At 31.3% G+C, this 21,072-nt stretch overlaps 1 protein-coding gene across 3 annotated transcripts; it reads right to left on the reverse strand.

Annotated features, from left to right (window-relative positions):
- Positions 1-8,548: 8,548 nt before the first annotated feature.
- Positions 8,549-20,016, reverse strand: LOC119639923 (ubiquitin-conjugating enzyme E2-17 kDa). Of its 3 annotated transcripts, none has more exons than XM_038037648.1 (4): positions 19,620-20,016; positions 18,961-19,409; positions 11,926-12,211; positions 8,549-9,015 (listed from the first exon to the last, which is right to left on the reverse strand). In XM_038037648.1, the coding sequence occupies exons 2-4, from the start codon at positions 19,002-19,004 to the stop codon at positions 8,890-8,892; spliced, it is 456 nt and encodes a 151-aa protein (XP_037893576.1). In that variant the 5' UTR covers positions 19,005-19,409; positions 19,620-20,016; the 3' UTR covers positions 8,549-8,889. The 3 variants fall into 3 exon arrangements, with proteins under 3 accessions (XP_037893576.1, XP_037893575.1, XP_037893577.1); XM_038037647.1 differs by having other exon boundaries at positions 19,597-20,016; XM_038037649.1 differs by having other exon boundaries at positions 18,961-19,433; positions 19,597-20,016.
- Positions 20,017-21,072: the final 1,056 nt, after the last annotated feature.

A 21,072-nucleotide genomic window follows, 5' to 3' on the forward strand; every position in this document is an offset into this window, starting at 1 on the left:
TGTAAATTGAATCAACTCACCTAAAATAGCATTTGAGAAGAAATTTGAAGTATCATAACCGATTAATAACAAATGTTATGAAACAAACAGGTGCTTGCGTTAATTTTAGTCAGTGATTTCTACAGGTAAAAAACAAGTAAGAAGATTATAGTCGGGCGACGTCATCGATTACGTACCCTATACCACTTGGCCTAGTTCAGTTATTCACTCATTTTGGTAATAATCCAGTAAAAATGATGAAATTTGTTGCACTGACGTGCTTTGGCCTAAGCAGGAACGCTATTGAAAATGGTTCGGATCGATCCACCTTTTTGGAAAAATTCGAAAAATTGCAATTTTCAAAACTTCTCGGCGAAATTGGCTAAATAGTAGTATCTTGGCACTCTAAATTGGTATGAAAACTTTGGACTGGCTGGGGAATTTTTTTAACCCCCCCGCCCCTCATATAACGAAGGGGTATCATTTTCAATGCTTCATGATCACAATAGTAATTTAACATAAAAAAAAAATAACTACAGCAAATTTGAACCATTTCGGCCTATTTTTTAGATGCTACCACAATAAGGATTTTCGCGAATATTGATCCTTGTAGAGCAGAAAAGTTTAAGTTTTAATATGTGGTGGCGAAAATTTGATACTTTCTAGAATAGAAAAGTCTAAATTTTAATATAATGAAACTTAACTCATAATAGTAATTTAACATAAAAAATTCAGTCATCAGTCAGTCAGTTAATCCATTCATGCCTATTTTTGGGTACTATCCTATATGAGGATTTCTACGAACATTTTTCTGTTTTAGAGCCGAAAACTATATATTTTTTATTCGTTATGATGAAAGTTGACCCATAATGGTAATTTTTCGATTCTACCGGATATAAGGATTTATGCTAAAATTTTTTTTTTTATACCAGAGAGGTTTAAGTTTTAATATTTTACGATGGAAATTGATTCATAATAGCAGTTTAATATAATATTAAATTTTGACTAAATACCACAATTTTTGAATCTCTTGAAGACAACCATTCTCGAAAGTATGCCTTTGCTTGCAATAAGGTTTAATTTTTAATATATAGTTTCATAATAAGTTCATATACAGGTAGAGTATGATATTTGTGTTTTATGGCAAAAATAACAGTTGTGTTAAACATCGGGGTGCAGGGTATTTAAAAGTCGGTTTTATTCTAGATAAAACCTATTAATAATTTACCTAAACATTCTTACTAGCGATCTAGTAATGATAATTTGCCACTTTTATCCCACTTATACAGCTGCATTAAGATAAAATTGATATGGAAAGTTATTATTACTAGATCAGTATTCGTGTTGGGATTGGTAATGGTACAATAAAATGAATGGAGGTGGATAAAGAAAATATACCGCCCCAGCTGAACGTAACTTTACTACTTGTTTAGGAAATGGGAAAAAAGCATATGGCTATATACATTTTACATCAAAAAGAGAAAAAATTTGGTTCCACATATAAGAAAATATTATCCCTTTCCTTGACCTATTACCAGCACATTAATACTAAGAATAAAGCAAGAAAGTCTACTCGCATTAGTAAGGTTCGAGAAGATAGTCAGACTTGCAATATAAAATAAAATCGGTCCTAATTTAAGAGATATTTTTGTATGGAAACCACAAAGACTTATATCTGATTCGCAAGTAGTGTTCCTCATGAATTGACAGATCTTACTAGAAATAGAAAAACATTCCGAAGAGATCGCTGACGAAGCGACGGCCTTTGCAAGAATCCTAAGATGTATTTGAGCGGTCAGCAAATTCTGCCCGTAAATCCTGTGAACAGTATATGCGTCACCGGAGATATACTTGACATATTCTTGAGTTTGGAAAAAAAACTTCCTTATCGTATATCGTACAGAAAACACAATTGTTAGAATGAAGAGCTAAAATTTAATGTTTTTTATGCCATAAATATAACAAACAAGACAAACTTTGTCGGCAAGCCGTTAATTTTTGTTATATTACCGTCGAAAGCCCAAATATTAAATTAACAAAGCGTGTGATGTAAAGCTTCGGTATTTGCCAACCAATTTTACCAAAAAATTCTCGTTAAAATTTAAACGTTTTCGCAAATAAAAATTCAATTTATTTTTCGAGCAGTGTAGTCTGTCTGTTGGTAGCTAGAAGAATTTGATACCGCATAAATGTTAGGGCAAAGCCATTACTTATATATATGCACAAATATACATTACACACACATATATATGTAAATATTTATTACATGTTTTATGTATTATGTATTTATCTACGCACTTATGTATGTATTCATGTATATATATATATATATATATACTTAATATATACCTACAAAAATTAAATATATATATATATATATATATATATTTATATTATATATATATAAGAATATATATATATATATATACTTATGTAGTAAGTATATTATACCTCTATATTTGAAAATATGTAGATGAAACTTCAATCGACCATTGAACTTACTATGAGATACGTTAGCCAACCTCCAAAACGGTCGAGTTTATGTCTCGTGAACACGTTTGGAAACTTCATAATATTCCTGTTTATTTACGGCGTTTAAAGTTGCTTATCCATGAATCGTATATTCTTCCTCAGCCGACCACTGAATTTGTCACGGGATACGTTGGCCAAGTTCTCAAATCTTTGACTTGATATTTGGTAAACGCATTTTCCAAAAACTCTCTTATCCATGAAACTTATATTCTCCCCCATTTTTTTTCTTTTTGCCTATTATTTTGGTCTGCTTTCAGAAGCCTTTGCAAAAGGTCTCCTCAGCATATATGTGTATGTTTGCTCCTTATAAAACATGTGCGAAAAAAGAACACAGGGGATTAAAGGAATGCATTTGAAGAAGAAAACCAAATACTGGAAAATGATGATTTGACGCTCTGCCACCTGCCTATGCCTACATAGATGCTCCCGGAGAAATTCTCTTTAATCGGATTCTCTGCGGAAAATGCTTCAACTTGCGCAATTGAAACCAGAACTATCCTTCGAGCTGTGAATATTGTTTGTGAGAACAAGCTCAGAACGATTATTGTCACTGGTAGGTTGTCAGTTAATGAGAAAATTGTAGAACCAAATATACATCGGCATTATTCCTTTGTTAACCTTCATCTAGCTCCACCATTAGATCCAACAAGTATGGGCAAAATAAAGATCAATACAGAACGTAATATCAATTTAAATATTTTACTCTAGTAAAACTACCAAGTTTGATGTCCAATTTCCTCTTGTAAAATACGCGCGGTAGCCTAGGTCCCTAGTTGTCAATTTCGTATAACGTATTCTAGTTGTTATATAAAAAAATTTTAAATTGATTGATGTTATAAATATATATAATGTATATCTATAACGCACATATGTATATATATATATACATATATATATATAATACATATATATATATATAATATACATATATACAATACCTATAACTAGTACAAATTAAATTTATTACCCATTTCATAGAAACGGAAGGAGGCGATGCCTCATTGTGTCAACCGCCAAAAGGTCCTTAAAAAAATTCTCCAAATCATTTCTAATCCACACTTTCGTTTCCCAGCTGTTCGTGGGCGGACAGGCTGAAAATGTCTCAAGAATTCAATACACAAGCCGTTCATGGGCCAATTTCCGTGTACTGAAACAAGTTTATATTCTGCATTAAGACTGTATAGGAACAGTAAATTCAAGATTATCCCAAACCAATTTATGCAATTATTAAAAACAATTCAAAATTTCAAAAGCCAAGATATAAGAGATACAGAAGGCAGCCCTATCGTATAACTTATAATTATAATTACGAGTGACAATTAATATAATTAATTTCCTATTTACCCCTTACGAATTACAATACGGCTCCGCAACTATAAACTAAGAATATCAATATATCAAAATAGTTGCACTATAGACCGTGTCCCGTGGTGGTAGCAAAAGAAAAGAAATATCAAGGACTTAGCCTCAAAATGTTGCATATAACCCAACTAAACAGACGAATTGAAATGAGCGCAATAGCATGTTCACGTCATGATCATCCCGATAGTAAAGATAGTGAACTGGGCGATGAATGAATATTCTACTCTCAGGAGGAAAAAATACCAGAAAAGCATTATTCGAGGAGAAAACATACACAGGTCCACAAAAAAAAGACTTCCTAAACCAACTACTATTACGATAACTTTCGGATTCCTAATACAGCTTGTAAATACAAAAGTAGAACAGAGATATTTATTTTAATTTTATATTTAAATTGCCTACTTGGACAATCAAAGTGAACCAAGGACTTAACTTAATTAGTAAGTAAGTAAGAGTTATGGCGAAGGACATCTATTGATGAAAGTTTCAGAACTCAATTAAGACGTATTAATTGAACGAACAAACTTTCAACAATTCGCGTATATTCTTAAATACAACGAAATAACTTGAGAAAAAAATGATGCATACTCATCTTTCCTCTAAAGACAGTGCAACACATGAGTGGCAAGCCATAGAATGGAAATATTATAACGTTTCACTTTTAGGGGGAAAATACGTCGAACAACAAGCATCTCCATTAATTCGCCACCTTCTTTCTTTAGACTCAACCAAAACAATTTTTTTTAATAATAAGAATATGAAAACTGACCTATTCTATTATATCTATAGTGGTGATAACAAAATTTAGGGAGGTAAAACTTTCTTATTTTATAGATTCTATACCCTCCATTGAGATACCAATATATACCAAGGTGGTCGATCTGTTTATAACGAAGGTACCACATCGTTTTTAAATGTGTGTTTTATATTAAATTTATATAAATTTTAATTCCTCGATATAATTGGTCTGAAATAGTAATTTAAAAGCTATGTGTAAAAACTGTTTAGTGAACTGTTTAAAGAATTTCCTTTCTATGCATGTAAGCGATAAAGTAAGGTTTTATAAATTATAATAAAACACGACTTACCCAATGTCATCTTCGCAGTGCAAGTTCTTTTTTATAAAATTCTCTTGAAACACTTTTTGTCAATTTCATTATACTTCGAAAACAATTTAAATTATGATACGTGGTTTCGATATAATAACAACACTATTCAATAATCTTATAACCTGCTGCCATTTTAACTACAATTTTTTTTTTTACGCCTTTCAATACTTTCATTACACTTTACAAATAATTTCATTTTCAATTTTATTCCTATCAGCTAACTACCTCGTGGAAATAACTTTAGAGTTCAAACTTTAATTATCGAAGTCAGTGAAAAAATTCCAATCAGCCGAGCAGAACATGAAAAATGTATAGAAGGACCGATAAAAACATTTGGCGGGTCAGCCTAACATACCATAGCGTAATGGAAAAATTCCTAAGCGCTTTTACCGCATCTATTACAAATGTATTCTTTTTTTACTTTTATCGCGCGCGCAAATCTGCCAGAGCGTTCGGAACGAAGGTTAAACTTAAAACTCGCTAATGAACGAAATAATCACTAAATAAACTTCTGTAATATATAAATAATTGCGATTAATATATGAATTTTATTGGCTTTCATTGCTAAATAATCTGCATCAGAAAAAAAAAAGAAAAACAATGCAATTTGCCGCCACCGGCTTTCGCGTAAAACATCTCTCTAGACGAACTGAAATAAATGCGTGATCAATCAAGCCAAACAAAACAGTGGTTATTCTACATCGTAAAATTTTTTACATTAGCGATTATTCGAAGTAATTAAGCGATTTTATGATTTTCTTTGTATTACAAGCCTGTCCTTTTTATGCTATTCGGCAATGGAAATCGCAATCACTAAATTATATTAAAATGATTTCCATTGATTTTTAGAAAAAAAAGGGTTTAAAGAGCATGCCGTTAAGGGTATAATAATTGCATAGCTAAAAGGTTTCTAAGTAATTTCTTTTTAAATAACATTAAAGGAACATGGAGATTTATGCGAGATTGTAAAAACACACAGAACTGTACAAACACTCATAAGCGTTTATTGCTAAAAATTCTAAATATCTTAAACTTTCGGAGTTTTAGTTTATTACTTATATCCAAAATTATTTAACTAAGAGAGAATCAAGGAAAATTAAAAAAAAAGAAATCTATTTCTTTCTTCAAGTAACCTTATATAAGGTTAAAAATGAAGATACTTCAATACTATTCATTAAAACACGAAAGTTAAAAATGCGATTTAATGCTAATCTTAACTATTACATAGTAAGTAGCAGTTTTGAAAACTTATCACCGCTTTTGCTAATAAAGGCAATGTGGGAGTAATTCCTGAACTTTGCGAGTGAATCAGATTTCTTCTCAATATATTTACTATACGAATATAATATATATAATTAGTTGCAATACCTTCAATAATTGTTAACGAGCCATTTATATGTTTTATAAGTCAAATTGCCGAACGATCTCAATTCGTTTAGGTTTTCTTATCAAAACAAGTGCTTTTATTTTTATGTAACTCTTTCTCATGTTTAAATATTCATTGCGTCACTATTCAAAATCATTAGATTTGTTCTGCTTATCGCTGATGGACTTTCCAAGCCTTTTCTTATTTCCTACATTATTTCTTACAAGAAGAAACGTCCTCAACAAAACAACAGATGAAAACGTAGACATAGGTTGTAGGATTGAGGCAAGGGTTACGTTTAAGAGCTAGAGAATAGGTATTACTATGTCCAAAAAGTAAGACCAATTTAATTTTTTCTTCTTTAAATTTATTTATGGTGCCAAATCTATTTGATCGCCTCCAAACGTATAATAATAGTGTCATAATATTTCTTGTTAACAGTTTAGACCGCCTGTTAGTGCACAACTAACGCACTAACACCGCTATGATTTTTGAATAATTTTGGTGCAATTTATCCGGTCTTGGCTATTTTTACGCACGATATTCGCTTAATTGATGGATTACTTTCCGATTGTTTCCTATGCGTAGCTCCATGTCTCATCTCCCGTAATAATTGCAACGAAAATTTTATGCATGATATTCATGATGTAAAACTTGCCTCAGTCGCAATTTTTCATTTGAATTTAAATATTGATCTAACTTTTTGGACACGAGTATTATTGAAAAAATCAGAAATTTTTGTTACATATTGATCGTAGCGTACCTATGTATGCTTCTAATTCTCTACTTTTAATTACTTAATTAATTAGTTAATTTACTTTTTTTAAAATTATTATTCACATTCACAGAAAAAGAATAGCTTAATAAAAATGCAAAACGAAGTAATTAATTAATTACGTACATATTAATTTAGTGAAATTATTCAGTGGCTATTAACAACAAAAAATTCAAATTATTATATTTTCAAATATTATAAATGATTGACTAGTTTTCGAAATGAATTTTTTATATAAAAAAAATTGTTCACATTTACGATCTACTTCCTACATGCGTTCCTCATTGTTTATTTGTTTACCAATTATTTTTACAATAACGTTTTAGTCCGACTGGCACTGGAGTAAAAACCTTTATCAACACCAAGAAAAAAAAAACCGACAGCAACCTCCTGATGAGAATTTAATACATAGATTCTGTTTAACACATATTCAGCATAATAGGGGTGGAGGATTCCCTCTAACAGTAAATTTTTAAAAAGAAGTAAAAAAAATTGCTTTTTTTTTTGTTTGTATTTTTGTTTAAGTAATATTTTAATCACCATTAAAATTGAAATTTTGAAGATCAAATTTTTCAGTTATTTCCTTTTTAATGTAATATTCTTTCTTAATGTTATATATATGCAAGGGATAGGGGGTGTTATTGTGTTTTTCTTATGATTTATTGTGGACGACAACCACATTTTCTGTAAATATGTAGATATTTATAAAGTTTTGTCTATGCAATAATGTATATCTATATCTATATATATATATATTTATATATCAGTATATATGCATATATATATACATATATATATACACATATGCATGGTATGTTTGTAAATTTATTTAGAAATTAAAATCAAATATAAATCTAATCTGCATTTAAATATTTTAAAATAAATAAACAATTTATAAAAAAAAAAAAAAAGATAAAGGAAAGCTTGAAAAAGTTAAACGGAACACAACAATTTTAAACTTAACAAAATTAAAGAAAGAAGAAAAAAATACTTTAATAAAGATAAAAAGAGGAGGAAAATTCATCTTTAATATATATTTTAATTTTTTTTTTTTTTTTTTGTTTTCATTTTATTTAAACATTAATTTTTTTTTTGCTCGTAAGTATATATATGTAATGTTGTAATGTATGGTAATTTTAGTTCTTTATATATATATATATATATGTAGATATATTAATATATATTAATATATATATATATACATATATATATATATATATATATATATGTTAATTATCTTCTATGGTTGTTGTGATTGTTGCTTTTATATATGCAAATGTAAATCTTCTTCGGTTTTTGCTTTGATTCTTTTTTTGTTTTTTTTTTTTACGTGTCTCTGTATGTGTGTAAGTTGTTTGTTTTTTTTTAAACTTTCTTTTCTTTCATTTCACATTTATTATAAGAACAATCAAGAGATTTGTTTATATTTTTTGTTGCTGTTCTTTAAATATCATTAATATTTTATTATTGTTGCTGTTTACGAAAAAAAAAAATAAGATAGATATATGAGAAAGACAGTTGTTATAGGATTGGTTGCGTGTGGAGTTTTGGCTTTTTGACAATAATTATAAGGTGGGAGGAAAATAGGGATTTTATAGATTTGAAAAGGCGTCAAAAGGATCTGCTCACAGCAAATGATAAGGGTAGGTAGCTGCTAGTGTTAATGCTGCTGACACTTTTTCTGAGACCGTCTTTTCCACATTACCGTTAAATTTGAATGTAATACAAACGACGATAACGACGAGAACAATGGCAGCGGCGAATGGCTAATCGATAAAACTCTGCTCAACACAAGCTTTCACTCGTTTCTCATATTCCCGACGATTCTCTTTGTACAACTGGGCAGCTGTAGAATTAGCTGGCGAATTTGGATTTGGATCACTCAATAATGACTAAAACAAACGAAATGAAAAAGAAAAACAATTTCTCAAATATTGTTTTATAAATTTTCTTCTTTTTGTTTTTTTTTTTATGCCTATCAATAGATATGTGAAAAATTTTATAACACTTAAAAGAGAGTGTATATGTGTGAAAAATCTATTTGTCCGTCCATCGATATTAGGAACACGAGCTTATAACTTTTTATAACAAAGAACAAACCACTTAGCTTAAGTGAGTTCGAACAACAGAAAATTGATTCTTAGTTACAATATTTGTTATTCATTATCCATTTTCCAATTCAACTATATTAGGCTCTTAATTAACAATTAAACAAATAACAATAATGCAACATACTAACGCCGCAAAATTTAATCCAAAGTAATAATCCAAACCCAAACCATTAATCCATACAATAGTGAAAAAGGCTATTGTTGCTAAGACAACCCAAAAGATTGCCATCCATAATTGGCTGCTGTCGCAAAGTAATCGAACATTCCCCTAAAAACTTATCGGAATTTTAGTCTGAAACTTTCATGGGTTTTCAGTAGCTACTCTTGTTTCATTTTGTCATCTTCTTATTAGGCATTTGCAAAAATTTTGATCAGCATCTTCTACTAAAAACCTTCTAATAAAAATGATAAAGGAAAGGGGAATATCTGTGCACATAACGGTTGTATTCGATGGTTTTGGATTTCCTTTACATAAAATGACAGTTTTCCATGTAATATTATGGATTTAGTCAGCCTACCCCAGCACTAGTCATGGAGCACTCGGAATTCTTCTCCTTCCAAATTCATTACTTTTGTTTTTTTGAAGAAACCTACTGCCGAAGCCCACCAGACATGTTCAGAGGCTTATCCTGATGCTGCTCCATCATAGCCTAATTGTCGATTTTAGGTTCAACGTCGACACGAATTGGCTGAACTTGCCATTTTTTGGCGAGTTGTTGTAGGACTTATCCAGGATATACTCTTGCAGTTCGTAAGGAAACCTCCGCCTCCTCACTAGACGATGCGTCCCCTGATTACCGCTCGTTCAGATCGGTGCAGCATGGCTTGACTTAGCTGTCACGCGGGGGTGTAAAACTGAAGAAGTGCGAAAATGGGTCGGTGGGTGGATTACCATTTTGTCAGAAATATTGTGAAATATTGTAGAAAATGATGGAAACTATTTGGATTAATATATATTGTACTAATTTTCCCCAATAAATGCCTTTTCGAAATGAAAAAGTGATCAAAATTGTTGCAAGCACCTAAGGATTAAACCGATATCTAGAAACATTCGCTTCCATAAAATACCATCTTGGCTTTTTGCACCAAATTTTGTGACTTCATTCATACAATGCTCCCCAATAGGCAATTACCAACAGGGTATGACATTGCCAATGAACGAGCCCTTAGAAGAGATGATATTATTATAAATATCGGTTCGTGAACCTTGTTTAAATTGTTCCTAAGAAACCCAAGTGGTGTAAATAATTCCTAATTGCTTATACATTGACTAGGCTTTAACAAGTGATAGCTCCTAGAGAATCGAACGGGAGAACTTATGTAGATTTCAGTCGAAAGAACTTTCGAGTCAATAGACCCTTTAATCAATGTTAACAAGAATGAGATCTCTAACATAAATCGATATTTTTCCAGAGTGGTTAATGATATGACTAGTAATCTATCTTCATATGGTGGGAGGGTTAAAAAAGGTTCTACGGCAAATTACTTAACGCAAAAAGCAGGAATTGATTTTGCACCGATGCGATCGCATTCACATACCAGCGAAAGGACGAAGACTATAACCCTTTTTCCGTTTTACAAGAGCGCTTTAGTTTTAAGCCGGATATTAAATTTTTCCTTCAGAACAGAAATTCCTTTGTATACCTACAATCTATATAATACATAAGCAATCGCCCAGACTTAGCGAATAACTTTAAACAAATAAAGTCAATAAGCAGTCTCTATAATTAGCGAATAAATTTTGACTCACCTATTAGTAAAAAATTGCAGTCTTATTACAAAAAAAATACATATTTTACTTAATCATTATTTGTTCTACCTTTCCATGATCTTTTGAGGTTATGCAAACAAAAAGTAATCCATTTTTTTGGTGGCATAGAAGGCTTCCTTGAACCTGAAATCAGAGTATATCTGACATGTATGAGCTTGGAAGCTCATACAACGAAAGGATCAGATGCTCCTAGGCGAAGAAAGTCTGTCCAAAGCTGTCCGATATTCTTAGCATTAGAGAAAAAAAATGTATATTTGCACGCTCTCACTGATTTTAAAGTATGGGTTAATATATTAAAGTAACTCATAATGCATAGTACAGCTATACCTGATCCCCTCAAATAGAAGGACATTAAGCTCTATTGTCGATGTTTATAATCTGGATTCTGATTGTATTCACTTTCGGTGCTGTTTCATCAGAAAAACGTAATGTATTTTTCAAGATGGGATGCGATCTATTGAAAGCTCCGCAAAACTGTGTTGTATATGGTGTAGAAGGATAACTTACGCGATATTGTTTAAAGTTAGTTACTTGCAAATAGGGATGTCGAGCATTTTTATTTAGCGTCCTATAATACTAGTTACGCTCTCTTTTTTGGGAAACATTAAGAACTTATTCACCCTATAGTATGAAATAGACTCTCTTTTAGAAAACATTGATAACTTATTTACCCTATAGTCTAAGTTAGGCTCGCTTTCAGAAAATGTTGAGGGCTTATTCACCCTATAGTATAAGTTACACTCTCTTTTTTGGAAAACATTGACAACTTATTCATTCTCTTATTACACGTGACATTTTTTACATAAATTGCATTGGCTTATGCATAGCGTAGAAATGGGTGTAAAAATTATACATTCAGCTCAAGCCGAAGAGAGAATATAACTTTTTTTTTTCGAATTATTAAAATCATTCATTAATACCTGTATAGACGTCAATATTGCTGAGACATCATATGTGGGACTCCATCTATTTTGTAATATATCCAAGCAAATGCCTCCATCGGCATAAACATTTGGATGAAATACTTTCGAGACAAACCTCACTGTTGGCGGCTTATTGGGATATTCTTCCGTAAATTCTATTGTTAGCTTAAATGTACCATCCTCGAATGGCGTGTCATGTGGACCAAAAATCACAGCATTCCATATCATAATATTATTATCTGTAGGCGCTCCCGAAACACCGGTTGGTGGATCCTCTTGAAGTCTAGAGCAAATGAAAAAAAAAATTGAATTTATTATTATTAATATTTCTTCATTTCATTTTATAAATTATTTTGTTCTTTGTTTAATGTTTAATATATATTTTGCAGAGTAAGAACGCATAAAGATCGAAAGAAATGAAAATTAATCGCTTTTAATCTAAAAACAAAAAAGTTTAAAAATACTACTTGGAATCTACTTGATTTTAACTGTAAATACAAGTTTTAATTCAATAAATAAACAATAAGTAAGAATTCTCTTCGAATTCATGCCTTCTAGGTCGTTTTTGTTTGCAAGTTTTCTCTGAAGAATACGACAAAAGAGACCAGCTCCCATAACCAGTTTTTTTCTTTATTGTTGTCTAATATATTTTCAAAGAAGTGGTGTTGTAATGCAATCTCAACTTGGATACAATGCTTTTTATTATTTTTTTTTTTTTCGTTTCAGATAAACAAATAATTCTTAAATCTTGATGAAAATTATAAACAAAACTTATAGGGAATTGCAAGAGAGTCTTCACAAGGTCCTATATATATTATGCTCTCTCTAAAATAAAATAAAGCCATAACTTGAGAGAAATCAGGTATCTTTACCTAGCCAGTCCTGTACATTTTGGATGCATTTGCATTTTAGACTAACCTTCTCGGGAATTTTTATACCCACCACTAAAGGGATGGGAATACACTCATTTCGCTTCTTTTTTTTTTCATAATGTAGGGAAAAGGAAGCTTCAAAGGTCCTATAAAGCATATATATTCCTGATTAGCGTGAAATTCTGAACTGATTAAGCCATGTCCCGCCGTCTTTGTGGAGTCAGTTATTGATGCTCTTTTGATCGCAAAAGTGAAGATATCGACTTGAAATTTGGCAAAAACTTTGGAAGTTTTTATACGCACGTTGGTATTAAAAATGGGACCCAATTTGTCCAGAGTTGAAACCCACGGTGGAGCATAAACCGAACGCAACTTCGTTTTTCTTAACCAAAATTTATGGGTTTTTGCTTACAAATTATAAAAGTTAGAAGGCTGAAAGTAATCATATTCACTTAACGAAGCACATCCTACCATCTATGTGCAAAATGGAAAAAATCGGCCATGTCCACACAAAGTTACAATGGATTAAATTTTTTTTTTTGCACTTTTTTTAAGGTTTTAAGTTCATTTGTCATAAGATAAACAAGACAGGATGTTTAAAAGTATTTTATACATTCCGCAAATGAAAATATATTATCTGCTTAACAGTAGGTTAATTCTAAAATGAGTATTTTAGACAGCGCGACCTGATGGTTTATTTAACACTTAATAATACCAGCAATATGGGTATCAAATGAAAGAACATGGAGAGTAGAATACAAAGAACTCGCGAGATTCGGTCCCCACCGGAGATGACTTTATTACTTGTTTTCGTTATTATTGTTATTATTTATTATTATTATTTATTATTTTTAATTGCATATATGTTATTATATACATAATACATATTATTAGATGTATTATTAGATATATAATGTACATATATGTGACTCAAATATTCGTGGACATCACTTTTATGTTGAGTCCACAAGTAGCAGGGGTTTGCATGCATTTTGATCAGCGCCATCTATTGGCGAAAATGGTAAACTAATGGGAAGTCTCAATATACGCAACGATTAAATTCAATGATTTTGACGCAAAAAAGGCGCCTAATTTTCATGTGACAAAACTCGTTGGTAGGAACCCCCCGTACTAAACAATTTGAATTTGAGAATTCGCTCCCCTAGAACACAACTCCCAGAACTGAACATAAAATGCGATTTTTTTTTTTGACTAAATGCGGGTGCGATGGTCGCCAGGAAGGGTTATAAAAAGAAAGAGATGAAGTAAGAGAATAGTGTTTGCGTACGTCTTGAAAATGGAGACATCAGATCAGTTGAGAAGAACTACTGCAGATAGGTGGTTTCAAAGGACGACAAGCATAATTACACAATAATGAGTCGCGATAGTGTATTTTGCGGTGTCCAGATAACTCCAGGACAAATGGATAGGCACGCTGACCGTGTATCACTGTTGAACTATTTAGTTACTGAACAGTTCATCTCTGTAGAACATTTCCTGTGGAGGTACGTGCAGATAAGCACAACACAGCCCACATCGAGACATTCGTCTCCCATGTGCATCTAAGCCTTTCATTATATGTGGTTGAGTGCCTCCAAGCAAAATTCTCAAGTCCTCGCTCACGCATGCGGGTTGTAGTCTAAAAACTGAGCTTAACGGCCTTTGATCCGATCGATTCCGAACTTAAAATGTATTTGATTATTTTAAAGACACACAGGAAGTGGATAAACCATTGTTCGGTGCCACGTTACTCGTGGCATAATAACAAAAAAAGATAATGGAAGCAGTGTTTACATTGAACATTCATCGCATTTATTTTGTATATTTTATTGCGTTTATACCTTTAAAGTTGTCAAATCTATTTCTGAAAGTGAATGAAAGAATATACAGCGCAACAGTTGAATAACTACATATAAAATTTTGGCTAATAGCCAGTCATTGTTTACAGAGAGAGAAAGAAATTTTATAAATAAAAAATAAATACAAAGAAAAAAAAACTATACGTCTTGAGACGAATTATAGATACTCTTTATCTCTTTTTCCCTATTATTGCCATGGTGTCACTTCTAAATCGCTTTTTACGGATCAAACGAACATGGATATTAGAAGCAGCATCGAGAGCCAACCTCCAGAAAGTTCATAAGATACATTCACATATATTTGACTAGTCCTTGAGGTTCAAAGTCCATTTAAGAGGTATCTATTCTCCGCGATCTTTAAATCTGAGAGAAGATCTTTAACAACTTGAAACTTTACTAATATGGATCACAATAGGGCCTTATATTTACTGATTGGATTCCAATATCAATAGAAATCATGTTTAACCTCAAAATTGATGAATCCACTATTAGAAATCTTTTATAGAAATCTGGAAAGTTTCCTGAATATTGTTGTCGTATATACTGAAACCAAGTAGCTATTAATGATTAAAAATCAGTTTTCGATTACATGCTTAAATATCACAAAAATGAATCATTTTGAAAACAAATGGGCAAACATGACTCATATCCTATAAAAAAAAATGATAGGTTTGTCAGTTATTATTGGCAATACAACATATTGTAACGGCAAAATATCTCAACAAACCATATGTTAAAACCTCCGATGAATTATATCCAGTGAACTTGCTTCGGTAAGGGTAATTCTACACATTTGAGTCGTACTAATAGCAGGATGGAATCGGGCGAATCCTCTATACAAACGATGAAGAGACAGTCGGCAATCGATCAGAAGTCCGGACTAGCGTTTAAAAAATGCTTTACCACAACACAAAACTGGGCCCCCCCTTACTTTAAGGATCCATTAAAAGTCAACGCAAGTACCAGGTGAGGGTTATTTCGAAGAACTCGTAGTTTAATCCCGAACTGACGTTTAAGATTTCTTAGTAGCTCTACATGGTAACGGGAACCTTCAATAACAAAGCGGACTTTTTTGTTTTCAGTAGAAGGATCCTTCCGTAAAAATACAGGAAAAGGCGATACAGTAATAGATCGAAACAAATCTACTTGATTAAAACTTTTCCTTTCCTATATCGCTAAATATTTTACATTCGAAATTTAGTTACTTCACACTAAAAATTTATGTGTATACGGTATTTAATTTAACACTAGATTTATGAGGCTTCTGTATGTATTATGTGTTTGCAAAAATTTTGATCACTTTTTCACTTGAAAAAGGCATTTATCGTGGAAAATATCTTAATCAAAAAGCTTTCATTACTTTCTATAGCATTTCCACATATTATTGGCAAAATGGCGATATCATGTCGAAAGAACTTATTATTAGTCTGGCAGTGATCCAACGACCGACCCATTTTCACACTACTTCAACCCGTGTGCCAGTCAAGCCATACTCCATCAGTCTGAACAAGTGCAATCAGGAGGCACCGTGTTTGGTGAGTGTGCTGGGTGACGCAGAACTTCCAATTCGAGCTGCCACAATGTATCACGGATAACTCTTGCAACAATTGTCCAAAAAATGACATCTTCAGTCAATTCGTGTCGCAGTTGAATCCGAAATCGACAATTGGGATATGATGGAGCAATATCCTCATAAGCGACTCAACGTATTTGGTGGACTTTGGCGGCAGATTTCTTCAAATAAACAATAAAAATAATGAATTTGGAAGAAAAATTTTGAGGGCTCCATGACTAGTGTTGGAATAGACTGTATAAATCAATAATATTATATGGAAAACTGTTATTTTATGCAGAGGAAGATCAAAGCCATCGAATTCAACCGTTATGCCTTCTGGTATTTCCTACTTCTTTATTATTTGTACGTATACAAGTCGCTGAGCAAAGTTTTTGCAAGCACCCAATAATGGGGTTTCACTAAAAATGGGCATAGTGAACTTGTCTCAGAAAAAGGATTCATTAATGTATATATAGCATACATCTCAAGATATCTACTTCCGTATGTAGAATTTTTAAGCTTGATATCGTAATCCAACTGACGGGTGCCGTAAACCTAGCGTTAACACAAGAAAAATCCGCTAACAAAGATTGGAATTAAAAAAAAAAGAAGTGGACGGTGTGCAGCTTACTCCGGGACGATTGAGAAAAATCAGCATTAAAAAGAATAAGCCGAAATTTTTAACAAGTTTTTAATACCTTCAACCTACCACTAACATCGAATACAAACATTTATCAGAGGCAGTCTCCTATTAATAAAAACAGGCTGCTAATACGTAATAACTTACTGTATAATTATGACGTAGAGAAATAGCTTTCAGATTTCTTAAACCTTGAATAAATATTTACTTTTTCTTCTAATCCCGATGTCGAGCAAAAAAAAAAAAATGAAAAGTAATAAAAATAAAAGTAAAATCCATTTCTATTATTTCATATTAAGCTTTGCGTTCAACAGACAGTCAGGCTATAAAATAGTTTCACATTGACCATATTTTGAGTTAACTGCTTTCATAGTCGATAAAATAAACAAATCGAATCCAAGCAAACATCTGTTTTTCTCTATGATGATGATTTATAAAATAATCATGAAAACCATTCAAACTACGCATCAATTCAATAGTCAAGCGCATACAATAATAGCACAGTCTGCCTACACCTGTTCGAACGAACGAAACACATCAGAAATCTTTATGCCAATTTACTTGCATTTATTATTTTTGTTTTAATAGTTAATTCTCTTGAATTTATATAAAATGCGATTACTATACCAATTGAGTGTTTATATTAATTAACTAATTAATCTCATTTTATACATTCGAGATATCAAATGTACGTAACGCACGGAAATACGCACCATAGATGGCCATGATTAATAGTTGTGTAGTTCATTTTACATCAATATTCGCTATTAATTGAAAAAATTATTATTTTAACTTTTAAAGGTTTGAAAAAAGTTACTTCGGATAAGTAAAATACTCTTGCAATGAAATGGACACGAACATCGTTAAATCCAATACGAATTTTCAACTGTTTCAAGTTTCAAATTAGCTTTCACTGTTGTATTCAGCTGTTTGACAAAAAAAAAATTTATCATTCGCTAATGCAAACGATAAGGCATACCATCCCTTTCCTCCCTCTTCTTTGCAATTGGTAAAAAAGATTATAAAAAAAAGGACCAAAACCAAAGCCGTAAAAAAACAAATGAACAAGTTTTAGTATATCGCGCTAATAATCGGCAAGTGTAGTTGCCTATATCTATTTGTCTATTTTCTTTAGTTTTTTTTTCTTTTTAAATTTAGCGGCGGGAAAATCGCTTCATTGACATTATGAAAATAAGCATAAGACAAAAGCAGGTGAGACATGGCAAGCACAAACAAGACACAGAGCAAAGCAAAAAAGGGAAGAGAAAGCCACAACCATGAACTAATATGCTATTAATAAAAAGAAAATGCACATTAATAATCTTAAAACCTAGAAAAAAAAAGAAAAATACAAAACTTGTTTCCTTTTTTTTAAATAAATAATAAAAAGCCAATCAATGACCTTTTAAACGTTTGATATTGAAGTTAATGGGGAGAAAAAAAGGGAGAAATAAGCAACGAACGATAAAGAAAACGAATGACACAAACATCCTTGACATTTTCCAAAAGTAGTAAATAAGCATACATGACAAATATTTATCAATACAGAAAAAAAAGCATTTTGATAAAAATTTAAAAGAAAACAAAAAAAAGTGGAAACAAACAATTTTTAGCAGTTGTTTATTTTATCGCATGAATCAGAATAAAAAACCATGGCAATACAATGAAACGAAGGAGCGATATTATCAAATTAAAAATGTCATTGTTTTTATTGTCGTATTTTTTTTTGCACAAAGTCTGATAACTGAAACTGAAAATTAGAAATTCGAGATTTTTTTTTTCATCTTACTCAAAAAAACAATAACCTCAATGCATCTCCCGATCTTAAGAAACACATCGAGGGCCAAGCATCAATCAAATGCCAATGTAGAATATAAAACAATTTTATAAAAAATTAGCAAAGAGAGAGTGTAAAAGCTTACTAATCAAGCACACACACACGTTCGGGAAAGAGTTTCACAGTATATGCAATGTACATATATTCATACGTAATTATTTTCTTGCATTTTGTTTTCTTGTTAGCATTTAGTTATATTTTTTTTGAACATAATCTTCCTCTTCGTCTAATACTCAAATATTCAAATTAGTTAATGATTTTGTACATACCTTTTGAAATCTCTCATAAGACGTCTGCGAGCGGGTGTCGACATTTTAGGTTTACGGTTGTTGGTGCTGTTGTTGCAGTTGCTGGCTCGTTTCTATAGTTGAGAATGGTGTCTAGACTTTTAGCTTTGCTTTTTTCGGGTTTTTGTATTTTTTTGTTTTTTTTTTGTTTTAAAAACTCGCACACGCACTCCTTTGCACACAATTTTCTTTTTCACCGCAGCTTAGGAAAGGAAGATATCTCTTTATTTGCAAAATTCTTTTCGACTTTTTTAAAACTTTAAACAAAGTGAATTTTTTCGCTTTACTTTAAATTTCCCTCTTTTTGATTATTATTATATTGTAGCTTTTATCAGTCTTTGCCTTCTACTATTACTTTCTAATTTTTTTTTTCTACTCCACTTCTCAGCAGCGTTACGTGTTTTCAGCGTTTTACGAATAATTCACGTCTTCTAAACAGCACGAATAAAATTTGACTAAGCAACGAAAGATAAATACATGCATGTATTGACAAAAGCCCACACACACATACGCACACACACACACACACACACAGATGCACAATAATGCGCACTACTCATGCATGCATACTCAATATCTCTCTCTATATCAAATATATGTGCAGGCATACAAACTTACATGCAAAATAAAAAAACACCTACACTCCATATTTGCTAAAAAGAGACAGGTATTACTAAACCACGTTTTTTCTGCAATAGGTTTGACAAAGACCTCTAATAAAGGCAATTCCTTTCGCTCTTGTTCTTATTAGTGGAATTAATTTTCTTTTTTTTTTGCAAAAGTTTTTTTACCCGTTTATTTTTTTTATTTTATAAAAAATTTTTATTATGTTTATTGGTTCCTCTTTTCGATACTAATTAATTGTACTATAATCAACCGACTTTTCCTTTCTTTACTTCGCTTATTTATCGATAGAAGACCCACATTGATGGTTAAATAAAAATAAAAAAAAATAAGCTATTACTGAATTTTTGTCTAGTATCTTAATTTTTCTTTTATGTGTACACGTAAGTCTATATAACAATTAACCACACACAGAAAATTAATTCTAAAAAATAAATAAAATTTGATAAAATCCCAATTACAATTACGAATTTTCACAAAAAAGACAAGGAGGAAAATTGATGTTGCCATAGTGTAAAGTTTCTCTCTTCGTATTTTAAAAGTGAACACACAATAAATTTTCATTGGGGAACAAATTAAAGCCTACGTATAAAGAGTGAAAATTGGTAACAATCACTAACTTTTAATCGGCTTGATGTTTTTAGGAACAAGGACAGTTCCCTTTGCTTCGATTAGTTAAATATTTGTAGAAATATTTCTAAATTAGCCGGTTGTAAAACAGAATATGTAGAATATGTGTTGATCATAATTCATGCAAGTTAGCTGTTTGTAGAATATATTTTAATCATAATTCAGAGTAGCCTCCCTTATCATAACATTTTTTAGGAAAAAGCAGACAAATGTAGATATATATAAACAATCAACATAATATAAATCAACTAGCATAAAGAAAATAAAGATAACGTAAACAGTTACAAAAACAAAGTGAATTTGAAAATCATATGATTTTTTTTACTCATCTCAGCGAATTTTCGGCTGTTGTTTACTGTAGAGAAGAAGAACAAGAAGAAGAATGTGAAAACGCATAAATTTTTGAAATTGGTCGGTGAAAACTAAACGTTTAAAAGATGCACTTAAGAGAAAATGGGGGATAATTGGTTTTACTGGAGGAGTAAAGAAAGCAAAAAATTGCTTAGACATAAGGAAGTAAAGAGAAGATATTGCATAAAACAAACAACCGTTTAAATGCTCGTCCTTAGATTGTACTACAATATTGTACAGAATTTCTTATTTTCATAAAAAAGGGGTGTTTCAATTGCAATATTATGCCGGAGATGTGTGACATATATACTTTCTAGCGTGCGTTGCTTGTTGAAAAAGACAAAAAGTATTATTTTTATGTTTATATACCAATGCCATTTTCTTATAAGCGTTACTCTGTAACAAACTTCCGGGATAACGTTTCTTGAAAATAAATACTTTTATTTTTTTTAATTTGAAAGATGTGAAAGAGTATATTTAAAAGCTGCT

The sequence above is a fragment of the Glossina fuscipes genome, unplaced genomic scaffold (assembly GCF_014805625.2).
Source record: "Glossina fuscipes isolate IAEA_lab_2018 unplaced genomic scaffold, Yale_Gfus_2 114, whole genome shotgun sequence".
Lineage (NCBI taxonomy): Eukaryota > Metazoa > Arthropoda > Insecta > Diptera > Glossinidae > Glossina > Glossina fuscipes.